Consider the following 17,297-nt stretch of genomic DNA (forward strand, 5'->3'; position numbering starts at 1 on the left):
ATGGAGGCGTACAATGTTCTGTATAAACAAATCAGCCAATTCTTCAGCTGAAGGTAACTTTTTTAATGGAACAAAGTGTCCCATCTTGGAGAAACGGTCCACTATCACCCAAATCACTGTATAGCCTTGAGATGCTGGCAGATCAGTGACAAAATCCATTGACACTTTAGACCATGGCCTGGTGGGAACTGGAAGCGGAAGAAGAGGCCCCTCAGGACGTCTCCTGGGAGTCTTTCCTCGCGCACAGACCTGACAGGCTTGGACAAATGCGTGCACATCATTAGTCATGTGAGGCCACCAGTAACTTCTCTTTAAGAGATCCAAGGTACTCCGCATTCCCGGATGACCTGCCAATACTGAGCAATGCGTCTCCTCCAACACTCTCAAACGACAAGAAAGAGGAACAAATAATTTGCCTTCCGGAAGGTCTTTGGGTGCAGATTTTTGTCCTGCTAAAATTTGAGAGGAGAGGTGGGAGGAGACAGCTGCCAACACAACACCTGGAGACAAAATATTACTGTCCGTAGTCGCTGGAAGCTCAGGAGTCCCGAAGCTACGGGACAAGGCATCAGCCTTCACATTTTTTGACCCAGGTCGGTAGGTGACCACAAAATTAAAGCGAGAGAAAAACAAGGCCCACCTAGCCTGACGTGAGTTCAAACGCTTAGCAGTATCCAAATATACTAAGTTCTTATGATCTGTGAGCACAGTTATCGGATGAAGAGCTCCTTCCAAAAAGTGTCGCCAGACTTCAAATGCCCACTTAATGGCAAGGAGCTCTCGATTACCAATATCATAATTCCTCTCACAAGAGGAAAACTTTCTAGAGAAATATGCACAGGGCCTAAGTCTGGTGAGAGTGGAGGACCCCTGAGACAACACTGCACCTACTCCTACCTCGGAGGCATCAACCTCCACAACAAACGGTAGAGAGAGGTCAGGTTGAACCAAAACTGGGGCTGACGAGAATGCCGCTTTTAAAGTTTCAAACGCTGAGCAAGCGGCAGGGGACCAGTTGTTTGGATCAGCACCCTTACGGGTTAGATCCGTGAGGGGTTTGGCGATCACAGAAAAGTTCTTTATAAAGTTCCGATAATAGTTAGCGAAACCTAAAAATCGTTGTAGGGCCTTAAGATTGGTAGGCCGAACCCAGTCCGTGAGCGCCTGAACCTTACTCGGATCCATCTGTACATCAGAGGGAGTCACAACATAACCTAAGAAGGAAACCTTCTGGACGCAAAAAACACACTTTTCCAGCTTAGCGAAGAGGTGGTTTTTGCGCAACCTGGTAAGTACTTGGCGGAGATGTTGCTGGTGAGAAACCTTATCAGGAGAAAAAATCAAAATATCGTCTAGATACACCACCATAAACACACCGATGTAATCATGAAAAATGGAGTTCATAAAGCCTTGAAAAACCGCTGGGGCATTACTCAAACCAAAGGGCATAACCAGGTATTCAAAGTGCCCCAAAGGTGTATTAAATGCGGTTTTCCACTCATCCCCTTCTCGGACCCGAATCAGGTTATAAGCCCCTCTGAGATCTAATTTAGAGAAAACTTGGGCCCCAGAAACCTGATTTAAGAGATCCGGGATCAAGGGGAGGGGACCTGAGTTTTTTACCGTTATCTTATTTAATTCTCGATAGTCAATACACGGCCGTAAACCACCATCTTTTTTCTCAACAAAAAAGAACCCGGCCCCAGTGGGCGACTCAGAGGGACGAATATGTCCGATTGCCAAACTCTCATCAATATAACTCTTCAGTGCCTCCCGTTCTGGTACCGACAAGTTATATATACGACCCTTTGGCAATCTAGCATCAGGAAGAAGGTCAATTTTACAATCAAACTCCCTGTGAGGAGGAAGGACTTGGGACAAGGGTTTTGAAAACACATCTGAGTAGTCCGAGAGAAAACCTGGAAGATCCTGATCTTCCGTCACTACTGTACATAGTGAAACTCTGGTCAGGTGCTCCTTACAGAGAGGACCCCAATGAACCAGCTCCAGAGTTTCCCAATTAATTACCGGATTATGGATCCGGAGCCAGGGTAGACCAAGAATGACATTTTCAGACAGGTTTTCCATAACTAGAAAAGAACACCATTCTTCATGCATAGCTCCTACCATAAGCTTTATCTGCGGGGTTCGGAATTTGATCAACCCTGCCTGTAGAGGGGTCAAATCCGCACCCGACATCTGGATAGGAGTGGACAATGGAATCAATGACATGCAAAACTGAGAGACAAAATTATAATCGATTAAATTAGTCGCAGCACCTGAATCCAAAAAGGCGCGACCAGTGCAGGAAACAGACTGAAACTTAACCGTACAAGGTAAATACATTCTAGACACAATAGGGAGTACCTGAGCTCCTAAGCAGTCCCCCCGACTACTGCTTAGGAGCGGAAGTTTTCCTGCTGCTGCCTCTTGGAACAGGTGTTGATCTGATGATCAGGACTTCCACAGTAGAAACAAAGATGGCGTCTTATTCGATGTTGCTTCCGCTGTGCAGGAGAGATGCTATCCAGCTCCATGGATTCCAATTCTGGACTACCTGGAGACGGACTGGCCGCTGGCTGACAGTCCGAGGACACCCGAGGTGATCGCCTGGATCTTAGGCGACGATCAACTCGGATGACCAGAGTCATAGCATCATCTAATGTCTGAGGCTCGGCATAAGCTAAGACTAAGTCCTGTACTCGGTCTGACAGTCCGGACATAAATTGGTCTTTTAGGGCGCAGTCATTCCATTGAGAGTCAGTCACATACTGTCTGAACTGGGCACAATAATCTTCTGCTGTCCGTTTTCCCTGACACAGAGATCTAAGGTGGGAAACTGCAAGTGCTCGGCGGTCAGGTTCGTCATAAATCTGGCCTAAAGCAGAAAAAAAAGCGTCAAGAGAAGAACGGGATGGAGAGTCAGGTGGGAGAGAAAAAGCCCAATTTTGCGGATCCCCACGCAACAGGGAAATTACCACGCCCACCCTTTGAATCTCTGTGCCCGATGAACGAGGGCGTAAAGAAAAGTAAAGTTTACAGCCCTCCCGAAATGAAAAAAATTTCTTACGGTCACCAAAAAACACGTCAGGGAGAGGAACCTTAGGTTCAGGCGTGGGTGGCAGTGGATCCTGCGGTGATGTCTGCCGTGGAACCTGCATAGATTCCTGAATTTGGAGACGGGAAGCTAGATCCTGAACAAGCTGAGTTAGGGTCTGGACCTGAGCGACCACAGCTGACAAAGGCTCCATGGAAGGAGAGAATGTAGCAGGTCGGATACAGGATGCAGACCTATGTGTGGCCAGTGTTTCTGTTAGGATTGGTTACACAAAAGACAGGGGAAAGTGTGCCCTGAGCTTGCCCCAACCTCTGTCCCTTCCTATAGCCCCCCCACGCTAAACCGTGGGGCGACTACTTGAAGACTCGAAATATTCTGGGTAAGTGTGGGAAGGGGAACACAAACAGACTGACAAACATAAAACATAAAAGAATCGTAAACAAGCCGGAGTCACAACTAGAGGGTACGTCAAAAGCAGAATCAGTAAGCAAGAGTCAAAGTCCAAAACTAGCCGAGTTAGCAACAATATAGATACAGATACAGAGCAATACAAACTAGCAGCAACCAGGTGGAGAAAGGGATTTTCAAACACTGGCACTGGTGACTAGTGAAGCTGCAATTTATGCAGCCAGAACTCCACCTCCAGAACCTGATAGGTGCTGGACAGCATCTGGGAATTAACCCCTCATGGTGCAGAAACAACCAAGCACCAAGCAGAGGTTCAAAGTCCCAGCCACTCCTAGACAGCGCGAGATCTTAGCAGCCGCTGCCCAGGACGAGAGGTGGAGTTTGCGCGGATACGCGCCGGGGTTCGGAGAACGCTGCTGGTACCACCAGAAGAACCAGAAGTCCCAGCAATCTCCCTAGCGAACCTGACAGTTTGCTAGGCAGGAAATAGATGCAGTGCATGTATTACACAAGCCTCTGACACAGAGCTGTGAGTCTATAGGGTGTTAGACATCATTCTCACAGACCATATGAGCATGTTTGCTAGGCAGGAAGTAGATGCAGTCAGGTGCCAGACTCAGGTGTCAAATATGCTATTATATGGTCTATAGTGATGAGGATGGAAGAGTGACTTGCACATCAAAGGATGTTATAAACTCGTATGTATGTCAAAGGAAGATGCTGCGTGCATTTGGTCATTAGCATGTTCTAGGGCAGTGATGGCGATTTTCACTGACACACGGCCGCTGGAGAGTTAAGTTTCATCCTACACGGCCAGGTGCTGTAGCCGGGAAGCTGAGAGATTGCACTGAACTCCCAGCACTCCTCCCCCAGGCAGGCTCCTCCCTCTGTGTGAGCTGTGCCTTGTGTCTCCAGTCAGCACAGGTATCAACACGGGGTTCAGCACCAGGAGAGGTTGCCATCAACTCCAGAAACTCCTCTGCAGCTCCTGATAGTTGTGGTAGGGAGAGGGTGGCAGTACAGACAGAGGCTACATCGCTGCTGCCTTCTATGATGTCCCAGTATCTCTACACTGAGCATCTACAGAGCAGGGACCAGAGAAGACAACCACTCTCATCATACAGTAAGTAAGGTCAGTGCACTGTATGATAGAAGACAGTCATCAGGGCTTGTATGTCAGTTTTGTGACGTACAAGCCCTGAAATAATCGCAACACCTTGCAAATCGCCAGACATAGCGATTATTTTGCTCCTCATGAAGATTCGGAGAGCGGCGCCTGCGACTCACTATAACCTGAGAACTTTCATGAAGTTTGCAGGTTACTAAGCAATTCCACACGTGTCTGATTGTAGCTGATCTATTACAATGTGCGATTTGAACATAGTAATAGATGATGTGGAAAATCCCCATATACTGCCATATTGCAGTATAACAGTACATGGTAGGATCAATCGGACAACCTAGGGTTAAAGTACCCTTGACGTTAAATAATATACATATTTGTTATTTAAACTATAAATATCACAAAATGTTTTTTTTTGTCAAGGTGACACACCACCCGAGTTACGCTCGTTTTTTTGCCAAATTTTGACACACCAAGCTGAAAAGGTTGCCCATCACTGTTCTAGGGTGTTGCATCCATCTCCTTCTGGTTCAATATGATCTGTGTGTTTCAATGTGAACAATTGGAGATCTCTTTCACTGCTCTAGATACAAAGGTCCGAGTTGATCGTCTTTTTAAATGTTTTAAATTAGCGTACCACTCTCTTCATCAGGTTCTAAATAATGCCCTACAAAAAGTACACAATGAAATAGTCAACCACATATGAATAATTGCAATAAAAAATTAGATTAAAGCCCCTGTGTGTTTAAGTTGGTAGATACAATCAATTGGTATAGCGCATTGCAGTAAATTATACATATAGCACAGATCAAATTAGTAAATATGTTAACATTTAACTACAGAATATTATACATATTATGTATATAACACAGATTAATTAATAAATTAATAGATATATATGGATTCACATTTGATAAACAATTCATAGCTCTTTGCTCACAAATGAGCAGACTCTACTTCATTGTATTTTAAGTTGATATAATACAATGTATACTATTCAGTTAATTTGCAGTCAACAGGGCCGCCACTAGGAATTCTGGGACCCATGACAGGAAGATTTTTGTGGGCCCCCTCCCCACACTGATACATAATATTATACACAATTTTTTTGACCAAACATTTTTGAGGCATGACAAGCTAAACTCTGCATGTGCCCACTCAGTATATAGATAGCCACTAGACATGCCCTCTCAGTATATAGATAGCCCCTGCATGTGCCCACTCAGCATATAGATAGCCCCCAGTCTACAGTCAGCCCCCCAGTTCTAAGCCCCCCTTTAATGAAATGTCCACCCCAGATGTCGCCTTTAATGAAATGCCTACCCCAGACGCCGCCCTTTAATGAAATGTCATTTCAGATAACCCCATTTAATAAAATGTCCACCCCAGATTCCCCCTTAATTAAATGTCCTGCTAGATGCCCCACTTTAATTAAATGTCCTTCCAGATGCCCCACTTTAATTAAATGTCCTGCCAGACGCCCCCCTTTAATGAAATGTACTGCCAGACGCCCCCTTAATAAAATGTCTTGCCAGACGCCCCCCCTCTCTAAAAAAAATAAATATATGCTCACCTTGGGCTTCTTCTCCCAGACCCTTCCGCTCTTCTGGACTAGGCACATCACTATGACGCAGCGGTGTCATAGTTTAAGGTCACGTGTGGAGCATACAATATGACCTCCCACGGCCGTGACACTGCAGCATCATAGTGATGCGCCCGGGCCGGAAGAACGGAAGATGGAGCTGCGGGCCAGGGCGAAGAAGCCGAAAGGGGAGTATAGATTTTCTTTTTCATATAGGAATGGGGGTTTTAGTGGGTACTGTGATCCCCTTGGGTCCCCCTTTTGATAGGAAAATGGGGGCCCTTGAACACAGTCCCACTAGACCCCCAATGATGGCGGCTCAGGTAGTAAACTAGTAAATTAACATGTTAAATTGCCGTGTTAGAAAGTACTAACAAGGAAACATTTTTACCAGTGAAACATTGTTCCAGTATTCATTACTGTGCTCAGCAGGAGTAATACAGCTCAAATAACGTCCCAACTAGCTAGATATAGCAGCGATTAGGTATTGTTCTGATCCAACTGTAAGGACAGGTTGAAAAAATTATTTAGATAGTGTCATGGTGGGGGATGGGTTAAACCTTGAATAACAGAAAAACTTAGTGTCCAGGCTCCTGTGTGGTTACTGCTGTGCAGAAAGACTGTGCCAAATTAAATACGCTAGAACCCGAGTGGCGCATGTGCATTGCAGGTGAATCACTGCTGACTGGGTGTACATAGCCTTAGCAGTAACGATCGTTCCATAATACTGTATGACAATCTGCAACAGTCTAGCCCTATTTTTTTAAAATTATACAAGGTTTATAATATTTGCAGTATATGCACTAGTAGCATAATAGGATTTTTTTTTGCCATGCTTGGGCATCAATATGATGATGTATGTGATGCTTATATTGTGATGGAAATTTTGGTGCTATTTCCAGCTAGTCAGAACATTGAGTTGTATTACTTCTGCTGAGCACATTCATAAATAGATGTTTAACACTGCAACAATGTTTCTTTGTTTACAGTAAATAACAGCGGGGGGTGTCAGAAGGTGAGTACACTTTTTGCTTTTTTTTTTCTTGACTCGAGTATAAGCCGAGTTAGGGTTTTTCAGCACATTTTTTGTGCTGCAAAAACACGGCTTATGTATATATTAACTTGAAATAAAATCAAGTACCTGAGAGAGTCTGTTCATGTGTGAGCATACAGCTATGAATTGTTTTTCAAATGTGAATTCATGTATATCTTTTTAATATATGTGTAATATTCTTTAGTTACATGTTCACATATATGAAAATTTAATCTGTGCTATATGTATAATATTTGCTATAGCAAATTGCTTGTATCTACAAACCTAATCACATAGGGGATCTAATCTTTTTCTTGCAGTTATTGTGTACATTTTGTAGGGCATTATTTAGAACCTGATGTAGAGCAGTACGCTCTTGAAATGCGTAGCTCCTGTATATTTTTATTGCACTAATAAAATGTTTAAAAAGACGATCATCTCGGACCTTTGTTTCTAAAGCAGCCCAAGTTATATCTCCAATTCTTCTTTTATTTATTATACCATGTCCTAAAATGGACACTGTGGGGCACATTTACTAAGGGTCCGCGGACCACATTTCCATCGGGTTTCCCGAATATTTCCGATTTGCGGCGCATTTAACAGGGGTTATTGGTGCCCGCGATTGGATTTTGGCGTAATCGCGCCGCCTTTCATACAAAACAAATCGGGGGGCGTGGCCATCGGAAAACCCGACTGATTCAAATTAAGCGCGGGATTTAAAATTCCAATTGTGTCTCAAGACATGCACTCACAAATAACGGGAAGAGGAAGGTGAACTCCGGCAGACCTGAGCGGGGAAGTGACACATGCAGGATATCGGGCGCACGATCTTGGTGAATCGCGCCGGACTTCATCCTTGTCCAACAGTCCAAGTCAGGGATCACGACAGGACTTGGTAATTAAATGTGCCCCTGTAAGTCTGACATCTCAGTAAGCTTCACTCTTGCTGTTTGCAAAACAGAATTCACAGAAAATTCTTAGTGAAAAGTGAATTAGGCAAGGATAGAGGATGATATAAGCTTAAATAGAGTAACTGGAAAAGGAAGTATGTTGCACTAACAACATATGTAACAGTTTCCTGTATTCACTTTTACGATTCAGTAATAAAAACTATTGAAAAATTACTGACCATTTAAGAGTGTTTTTAGCAGAAAACTAGAAAATAATGTTTTCACACTTACTGTGAGATCATCCAAGTTTGTTGGCAATACCTCTGGTTTCAAAGGAGGGTTTGTTGGGGAATTGGGTACAGGTGCCATGGCTGTGCTAGAAGTAGATGAAAGATTTATGGGGGGTGCTCCAGCATGTGTAGTTCCAGTAAAGCTAATCACCTGATCTGCTGAGATACTAAAAAAAAAAAAAAAAAAAATCTAGTACGTAAAGGGCTTATTTGTAAACACACATTATCACTCATTTTAAAGGTTCCTCCATTAATATTTGTTTAATAACTCTTGTCATGTAGGAAAGCCTATTAGCTTATTATTTTTATTGCCTATGTCCAGCAGATTTTTTGCTATCCTCCTGTGTGTAGCATGTCTGAGCAGTTGTTCCCTGCTACTGATCTGACTATCTCTGTAAGACCATAAAGTGCTTAAACAATAAATGTTACTGATTTTAAGTGCTTAAGAGAAGGCTGCCATTCTTCCTTCCTGCTGAGGAAAAGGAGGGATTAAGTGATGGTTGCTCTGTATAGCAGGCTAGCCTTATGTATGTGCATCTCTATGAATAGAAAAATCTTCAACAAAGAATGACAACAAAGGGGTGGCAAAGGGTCTCCACTGTTCCCTATCACTCCTACCACCCCTTCTGAGTTCCCATGTAACATTAAATTTCTCACTCTACACTTCAGGCTTCCCCACAACCCTTAATCCCTGCTCTCTTGACACTATCTCCATAGCAGGAAAGCTGTTAGCCTGATGATACACAATTGTACATGTTCCATAGCAAATGGACCATGCCATTTTTTCCAGGTTAACCACAGTACCTGGATCTCTGGGCATCATAGGATTCACAGAGACCCTTCTTCCCTGTAGAAAAACTGTAGTGATGTGTATTCATTATTATAGATCAATGCTGGAGAACGAGAATAAGAATAAGAAGCTATTAACAGAAAAATGTCATAATATGGGAATTGTTTTGTTTTCTTTAATAGAGGGAATTGTACTGACGAGTAAAGGGTAAAAATGTTTTTAAATTTAGCCCATATGAAAGGATTACAAAATCGGATTCTGCATCTGCAAGGAATGAATCAGATGGAAGATTTCCTTTAAAGAGGAAATCAGATTTGACAATCTGGTAAAAATCAATATTAAAGCAAGTACACTATAAAAAATACATATCATTTTGATTATGAAGTACCTTGTTGTCAGTGGGTGAACTGTTTGTACACAAAATGTTTGATTTTGTTGCTGGTTGAGGATCTGCAACTGGAGGAAAACCTGTTGCTGTTGCAGCAAACGAGAATAGGCAGCATCCATTGCAACTGGAGACCTATCTGCTTTCTGGTCTGGTGGAATGTATTGATGATACTTCAGTTTCTTCACCTTGGGTTTAGAATCTTTGAGTTTTTTTGGACGTTGACTTTTTCCAGTGTCTGATGACTTAGCTGGAACCTTAATGAAACAAAACAAAATATTCTGTATGGATTAGACAGTAATGTATTTTTAAAAAAATTTGCTCTAAGTTGCCATGTAAGGGGACATGGATCTTTATTTCTGCTGATTTTTTAAATAAATTTTTATGACTTTTTGTTGTTTTGCGACTTTTTACTGAGCCTTTTTTTTCTTTTCTCAAGCACACCTTTCTGCACCTTGTGCAGTGTGTGACATATGTATCTAAGTTTTCAAGATGTTCTACGCAGAATTTGCCTAATGTATCATTTTTTCTATATTTTTGCAACTTTTCAGGGGCAAATGTGGATTTTGTCCACTATTGAAGTACAGCTGCAGTTGCACACACTGTCACTGCACTGTCACTGCACTGTCACTGCATGGCACTGTCTACGGCAGGATGTGACATGTTTGGACCCTGTTTTAACATGTAAATTTTAATTAGTTCACATGTTTTAAATGTTTGAAATTTTGCACATAAACCTGCTGGACATTGAAAGTTTGCGTTTCAATTATGAACCTGGGCAATCACTGAGATGTACATGTACGTTGTTGGGATGCAGCAACAGACAGCATTTCACATACATCCAAATGCGCTATGGGGATAAGGAATCTACAAATTTTTTAAAATAACTGCGATCCTGGGGGTGTTTGCCATCTGGGTCTGGTAATATGCCTATTGATTTTAAGGCTGCACTGCACTTCTTCCTGGGTTAAACATCTTGCATTTAATAGAAAAATTACATGATTCCAGATCAGTTTATCCACCATGGGATTTTCCTTGGTAAATACCGTTGAGAAGGCAGCATTCAATAGATTGGCTCTTTCCTCATCTCTTTCCCATCATTAGACCCAAGTTTTTCCTCCAATGACCCACGCTTTATATCTAGATCTATATCTATATCTTGCTCACTTCACTGTATGTCAAAGCTATCACCCGGGATCACTAACAGAGCCTGTGTGATTGCTGCGTAACCATATTGGGTCAGCATCTAGGGTACTCCCCCTGCGGATCGTCCTGCTCCTTGCAAGGTGTGAAGGACCCCAGGGCTGCCAGCAGTATGTGCCTGTTAGATTTACACTGTGCCTAACTAAAAATAGTTGGTGAACCAGTACGGGGAACGCAGGAAAAAGAAATTAAAAAGCACAAAAATTATGATATTCACACACCCAACCTCATAAAATAAAAGGATAATAAGTGATCAAAAGGTCCAACATGATACCAATATAAAGTACAACTTGTCCCTAGAAGAAGACATAAAAATAAGAGCCCTAAACCAGAATCAATGGTTTTCTGATGCCATAAAGGAACTGAAATCTTCGTCTCAACCAGACCACACGATGAACACGTCGTCCGTTGACCGTTGATGTTGAAAAATCCATACCCCAGGGGAATTATCACTGTAGCTGTAGCCTTTGTACTTATTTCTTGAAGGAAAAGTATCTTAATATAGGATGTATACATACCTACTCAAACATTTCATTTCATGCAAAACTGCATTTGTGGTCTATGTCTTGCTTTTCCCATGTGGCAGGTTCTACATAGGCAAAACTATAAGAAAACTGTTCACTAGGTTCCAGGAACATCGTAATTCTATAAGGACTGGAGAGGGAGCATTTTGTCTCATTGAACATATTAGAGAAGCACATGCTAGTAACCCTAATACAGTTTTCTTTGCAAGATTAGAGGTTGTCTCTGTACCTCCTAACGGTGGTGATAGACATAAAATGCTTCTATTGGATAATAAGCCTAATAAGCCTATTGGATAATCAAAACAAATGCATTAAGTCCATTAGGTCTAAATGATAAAAACGAAATGGGAGCTTTTCTTTAAATACTGCCAAAATAGTCATAGGCACATTACCTTCCCACTGCTGCTCCGTTAATTTTTTGTTTTATTATATTTGATGCATTTCTGCTTCTATTTTTAGTGTTTGAGTGTGGTCGTATAAATGATACAATACAGGCTTAAGTAGCACTTTATTGTTAGGAAACTAAAAACCTTTATATGACTACGCAATACGACTATGCAAGCTTGTTCTTCTGGGTCTTGTTGTGCTCCGGATGTTTTGCGCTTGTGGGATTTCCCACTTCTATCAGTGAACCACTCATGGAGTTTGTTTATTGGTTGCTTGGATACTAGGTTCAGCACCCTCAATTAAAGTGCAGGTGAGGACGCCGACAAGCTAGGAAGCTAGGTCCGTCTTTGGGCTCCTGTGGTTTTCTTCCCTCCTGCAACAATGTCTTTTACAATGTTGGAATAAAGAATTGACTTTTAATTGGTGAGTACCAGCTCTATTTTTTCCTTCTTTTGGATTGTTACTTGTACTTCTACAGACGTTTTTTGAGCTAGAGCACCGCTTAGTGATATTTTACGTTGGTGCCCCACGCTACATTTTAGCAATATGAATGGATGTACTTAATTTACAAAACTGTCTAAATGCAGTGCCCCTCAACTATCCTTCCTCCTGACACACACACACAAAAAATGACTATTATTATGCCACTCAAAGTCACTTTAAAACTGAGCAGGAGCCTGGAAGTATTGGTTTTGGTGATTTTGATAAAAATGTTAAAACTTACACCTACAAATCTAACCCCCATAACAGCATAGAAAAATGAGAGAATGCATAAAAAAGCCTAACAAAATAAAGCAGACATTCTGGAAATTATTTTGGTGCTATGACTATCTGCCTGAAAAGCAAATATTTTTTGATAATTAAACTCAAAGATATTGTGCAAATATTTTCATTAATTTGAAGTATTAGATTGTGAGCTCTATTGGGGACAGGGACCGATTTGGCAAGTTCTGCATAGCGCTGCGTTATCTGTGTGCGCTATAAAAATAAAGGAATTATTATTATTATTATTAAGTACAATGTATAACGAGAAAATTATCTGAATATGTTAAAGCTTATAGTATCAAAGCGCAGATTTAAAAATTGGGCTTATTCCTTAAGGGGTTAAAGGATAATTCAAAATGAATGATGTTGTGGTCTACATACTCAAATAACCTCCAACTCAAATTTATGATATCCTGTCAGGTCTGTTAGTTTGGGTGTATCAGTTGCCCGCCTCTTGTTGGGTCCTGGACTAGTTGTGATGGGTAATTGGGGGCACCCACCCGTGGCACTCTTGAAAACATTACAGGTTGACCATTGCAGTATTCATTGACTATTTCATAGTCAAGGTACGCATCATGTGGAATATTATGGTCACCCTGGTTCAGCATGCGTGTGCCATACCTATACTTATTTATTATTCTTCATTTACTTTGTCAGCACTTGCTGGTAATCGCGTCTTCTTAATATCTTATTCTTCGTCTGTAAATAAGATGATCACACTTATTTTTATTTTCAACTTACCTGTATGCGTCTTGTTCTCTTTATTTGTGGACACTTGATAGGTTGCCGTCTGATGTTCAGATTTTCACTACCTAATATCATAGATTAGCACATAGGTCGCTGCTTGACTTCTAGGTTTCCACTATTTTTGGACTAATATTCATGAATTGTGTTATACACCACTTTGCACACTGCCACCTTTACGGTACTCAACTTTTTTCTACACTATGCAATGATGTATCCAATGCTCCTTTAGTAGTACTTGATAATTATTGTCATTTCTACTACTTTGTATCATATATGTCTTTAATTTATGTGTGTTTACAAACGATTATTTATCTATGCGACTACTGATGTGCTTACAACAATATTAAGTAACGAATCGTATCACAACTGGATCGCGGTCATCCTAGTAAATTAGTAACATTGCGCCACACAACGCATGCGCCTTGTTGTTTATTCTGTCCGTCCAATGAATTTTGGCGCATGCGAAGTATTCAGTAAATCCAGTGAATTTTGGCGCATGCGCAGTATTCAGTAAGTTCTCTGAGCGCGCTCATTCAGAGGCTTTCCACCGGAAATGAACTAGGCGCCGTACCTGACTGCACAGGTGAGAGGGTGACCGCGGGTGGGCCAATTATGTCCCCAACACATGCACATAAAAACGCCAGCTAAACTCCCAGTCCACACTTCCCCTGATGAAGTCTCCGTGAGTGACAGAACGTGTGGGGTGGACACGCTCATTCCCTGGTTGCCTGGGGTTCTTTGCTCCTTTTTGTACAGCCATGCTGACTTCAGGTTTTGCATTTAGGATGGTCATTGTGGTTATCATGCCTGGCTATGCTGAGCATATATTGTCTGTACTTGTATTTTCCATACTGACTATAATATCATTGTTTGTTTACATGCACTTTATTGTATCATATGAATTAGGGACGCCTACTCTCGCCCCTATTCTGTGTGTATTTGAGCAGTAACCCTTATGACTAGTGGAACCAGGGATGGTTGTTGGTGAGTTTATTATACTCACCACATCGAGTTTTCAGTGTAGTTTCTACACTTTTTAATTGTTTTTATATTGTTTGTCTGGTCTTTGTTGTTTGTAAATTAATAAAGTAATTTTGATATTTATTTTTGGGTTGTTATGGCACATCTTTTCTTGTGAGTTTACATGTCTGTACGGTGCCCATATACCCACTACTGATATCTGATTGTACGGTACCCCCCATTTCTCTGTATTTAATTGGTGCTTAAACCAAATTCCCACCTGGCCAATCTTCCCTGTGTCACTATAAGTGGTTATAACCTTGGAGCGCTTTAATATATCCCAGTGATTTTGAGAATCTTTTCTTATGATAAATTATACTTCATATTATTGGAAAAATGTGGTTAATATCTTTTGTGTTTAGTTATGAAAAAAAATGAAACTTGAAAAATTTAATTTGTCCAAAATTTAGAAAATGTCTGCATTTTTAATGTTCTAAATTCTTTGTTTTTCACCCAAATAATTCCATAACTTACATTTTCAGAATGTATGTTTTATGTTGGCACAGTTTTTTATGCATCCCCTCATTTTTCTAGGATATTAAGCAAAATGAAATTTACAATTTATTTTTTGGAACAATAAATTAAAGTTTGCTGATACAACATCTATGTTGATAAACTGCTATATAGGCACATGGATCCACTTTTCATGTTCATCATTTAGGGCAGTGATGGCGAACCTTTTGGAGACCGAGTGCCTAAACTACAACCAAATTCCACTTATTTACCAGGATGTGCCATTTCAAGCAGTAACTTATTGCTACCAGTTCTTCTACATCATTCAATTGTATTGGCTCCCCTAAGGCCACCAATAGAGTTGAAAAAAGGTGGGCAAATAAATTCAGACCATCATTGTAGCTTCTCTCCAGGAAGAATGGTGGGTCCAGCAGGATGAGCTCTAAAGACAATGCAGTTCTTTCAACACCTTCTCACTTTTCCCACTGTTTCAAACAGCCAATGAATTGTCGCTTTAAAATAGCGCTGAGAGCAGCATCTCTTAAATTGCCTGGAACTGCAGGAAGATTTGGTGGATTTGGTCTTGTTTGGTGAAATTGGAGCGATGGCCTGAGTGCCCACAGAAAGGGCTCTGAGTGCCACCTCTGGCACCCGTGCCATAGGTTCGCCACCACTGATTTAGGGGGATTTAATAGCTAATTGATGAGATTTTATTAACTCTTTCTTTGCGGGGATAAGAAAATCATTGATTGAGGTTGTGGTTTAGGGTTTTTAGCTTTTTTTTAGCCATTTACCATACCATAAAAATAATATGGTTATCTTTATAATCGTGGTGACCCATTAAATAAAGATAACAATTTATTAAACTTTTTATGGTTAACTTGTTTTGCAGAATATAGAACTCATTTGCTTGTTTTTGCATTGCCTTGTTTTAACACGTTAGCGACGCTAGACGATATAGATCGTCTTTTTCCGCGGGTACTTCGCGCAAAAAGACGATCTATATTGTCATACATTGAAACTGTATGTCACGGACATCGGGCCAGGGACCTATCACAGCCGTCCCTGCCCAACAATCACTGTTAAAGAGGGAGGGGAGAGCTGGTTCCCGGGTCTGATTCTGTCATATTTCGTGACAGAAGTGACAGGATCAGAGCCGTGAACCGAACAAATACCCCCCAAAACCCAATCGGACCCCCTCCACACCCCTGTTCCTTGTGTGATCAGGGCTAGTGATTAGGGCTAGTGATCAGGGCTAGTGATCAGGGCTAGTGATCAGGGATAGTGATTAGGGATAGTGATTAGGGCTAGTGATTAGGGCTAGTGATCAGGGCTAGTGATCAGGGCTAGTGATTAGGGCTAGTGATTAGGGATAGTGATTAGGGCTAGTGATCAGGGCTAGTGATCAGGGCTAGTGATTAGGGACAGTGAGTAGGGACAGTGATTAGGGCTAGTGATTAGGGATAGTAATTAGGGATAGTGATTAGGGATAGTGGTCAGGGCTGCTGAATATCTATAGTGATTAGGGTCAGCGATTAGGGTTAGTGATCAGGGCTAGCGGTTAGGGATATATACTGTATACACAAAAGCAGTATATAAAATCGTACATTATTACATATACTTACACCTAAACAGACCTTCAGCGTTTGGATCCCTTCCTGTACTGACATTTCAGTTACTGTTTCTTATTTTATCTTAAAATTTAAAAAAATATTAAAAAAATACTAAAAAACTAAAAAACTACAAAAAAAATATAGTTTCTAGTTTTATAGATATAGTATCAGTTTAGTACTGTATACTACATATACTTCCACCTACACAGATCTTCAGCGTTTGTATCCCTTCCTGCGCTGACGTTTCAGTTAGTTTTTTGTTTTATCATAAAATAAAAAAACCTATTAAAAATACTAAAAAACTAAAAAAATACAAAAAAAATATAGTTTCTAGTTTTATAGATATAGTATCAGTTTAGTACTGTAGGGGTACATTATTACATATACTTACACCTACACAGATCTTCAGCGTTTGTATCCCTTCCTGCGCTGACGTTTCAGTTAGTTTTTTGTTTTACCATAAAATAAAAAAAACTATTAAAAAAATACTAAAAAACTAAAAAAATACAAAAAAATATAGTTTCTAGCATGGCTAAACGGGTGTATTCTGCGGATGAGGCCTGTGCCTTCATGTGTTCAGATACAGACACTGCAAGTGATGAAGAACACTTTCTAATGTCCTCCTCTAGTGACAGTGATGAACCCTCACAAAGGCGCAGTAGGCAGAGTGAAGAGCAGTCAAGTGACCCAGGTTTTCTCCCCAAATTCCAGCATTCAGTTCCAACCCAGGAATAAATACTAATACAGATGGGTACATGGAACTTCATTTTTTTTTAATTTTTTTACAGAGGAATTTGTAGACCTAATGGTTACACAGACAAATCTGTATGCAGAACAATTTCTGGCCGGTCACCCCACATCCTATTATGCTAGAAGCCAGAGTTGGCACCGCACTAATGCCACAGAATTAAAAAAATTCTGGGGGCTCTTTCTTAATATGGGACTTGTTAAAAAGCCTAGCACCCGGTCATATTGGTCCAGTGACGTTTTATACCACACACCAGTGTACAGGGCTGTAATTACAAG

General features: G+C 41.0%; 1 protein-coding gene across 3 annotated transcripts in view; it reads right to left on the reverse strand.

Annotated features, from left to right (window-relative positions):
* Positions 1-17,297, reverse strand: part of MAMSTR (MEF2 activating motif and SAP domain containing transcriptional regulator) — a 195,172-nt gene that overhangs the window by 70,292 nt on the left and 107,583 nt on the right. For all 3 annotated transcript variants that reach the window (XM_072110516.1, XM_072110518.1, XM_072110517.1), the window contains exons 8-9: positions 9,563-9,816; positions 8,386-8,551 (exon numbers count right to left, since the gene is read on the reverse strand). In XM_072110516.1, the coding sequence (XP_071966617.1) occupies positions 8,386-8,551; positions 9,563-9,816 (420 nt within the window). The remainder of the gene's footprint in view (positions 1-8,385; positions 8,552-9,562; positions 9,817-17,297) is intronic.

Source organism: Engystomops pustulosus, chromosome 6 (assembly GCF_040894005.1).
Source record: "Engystomops pustulosus chromosome 6, aEngPut4.maternal, whole genome shotgun sequence".
NCBI classification, from domain to species: Eukaryota; Metazoa; Chordata; class Amphibia; order Anura; family Leptodactylidae; genus Engystomops; species Engystomops pustulosus.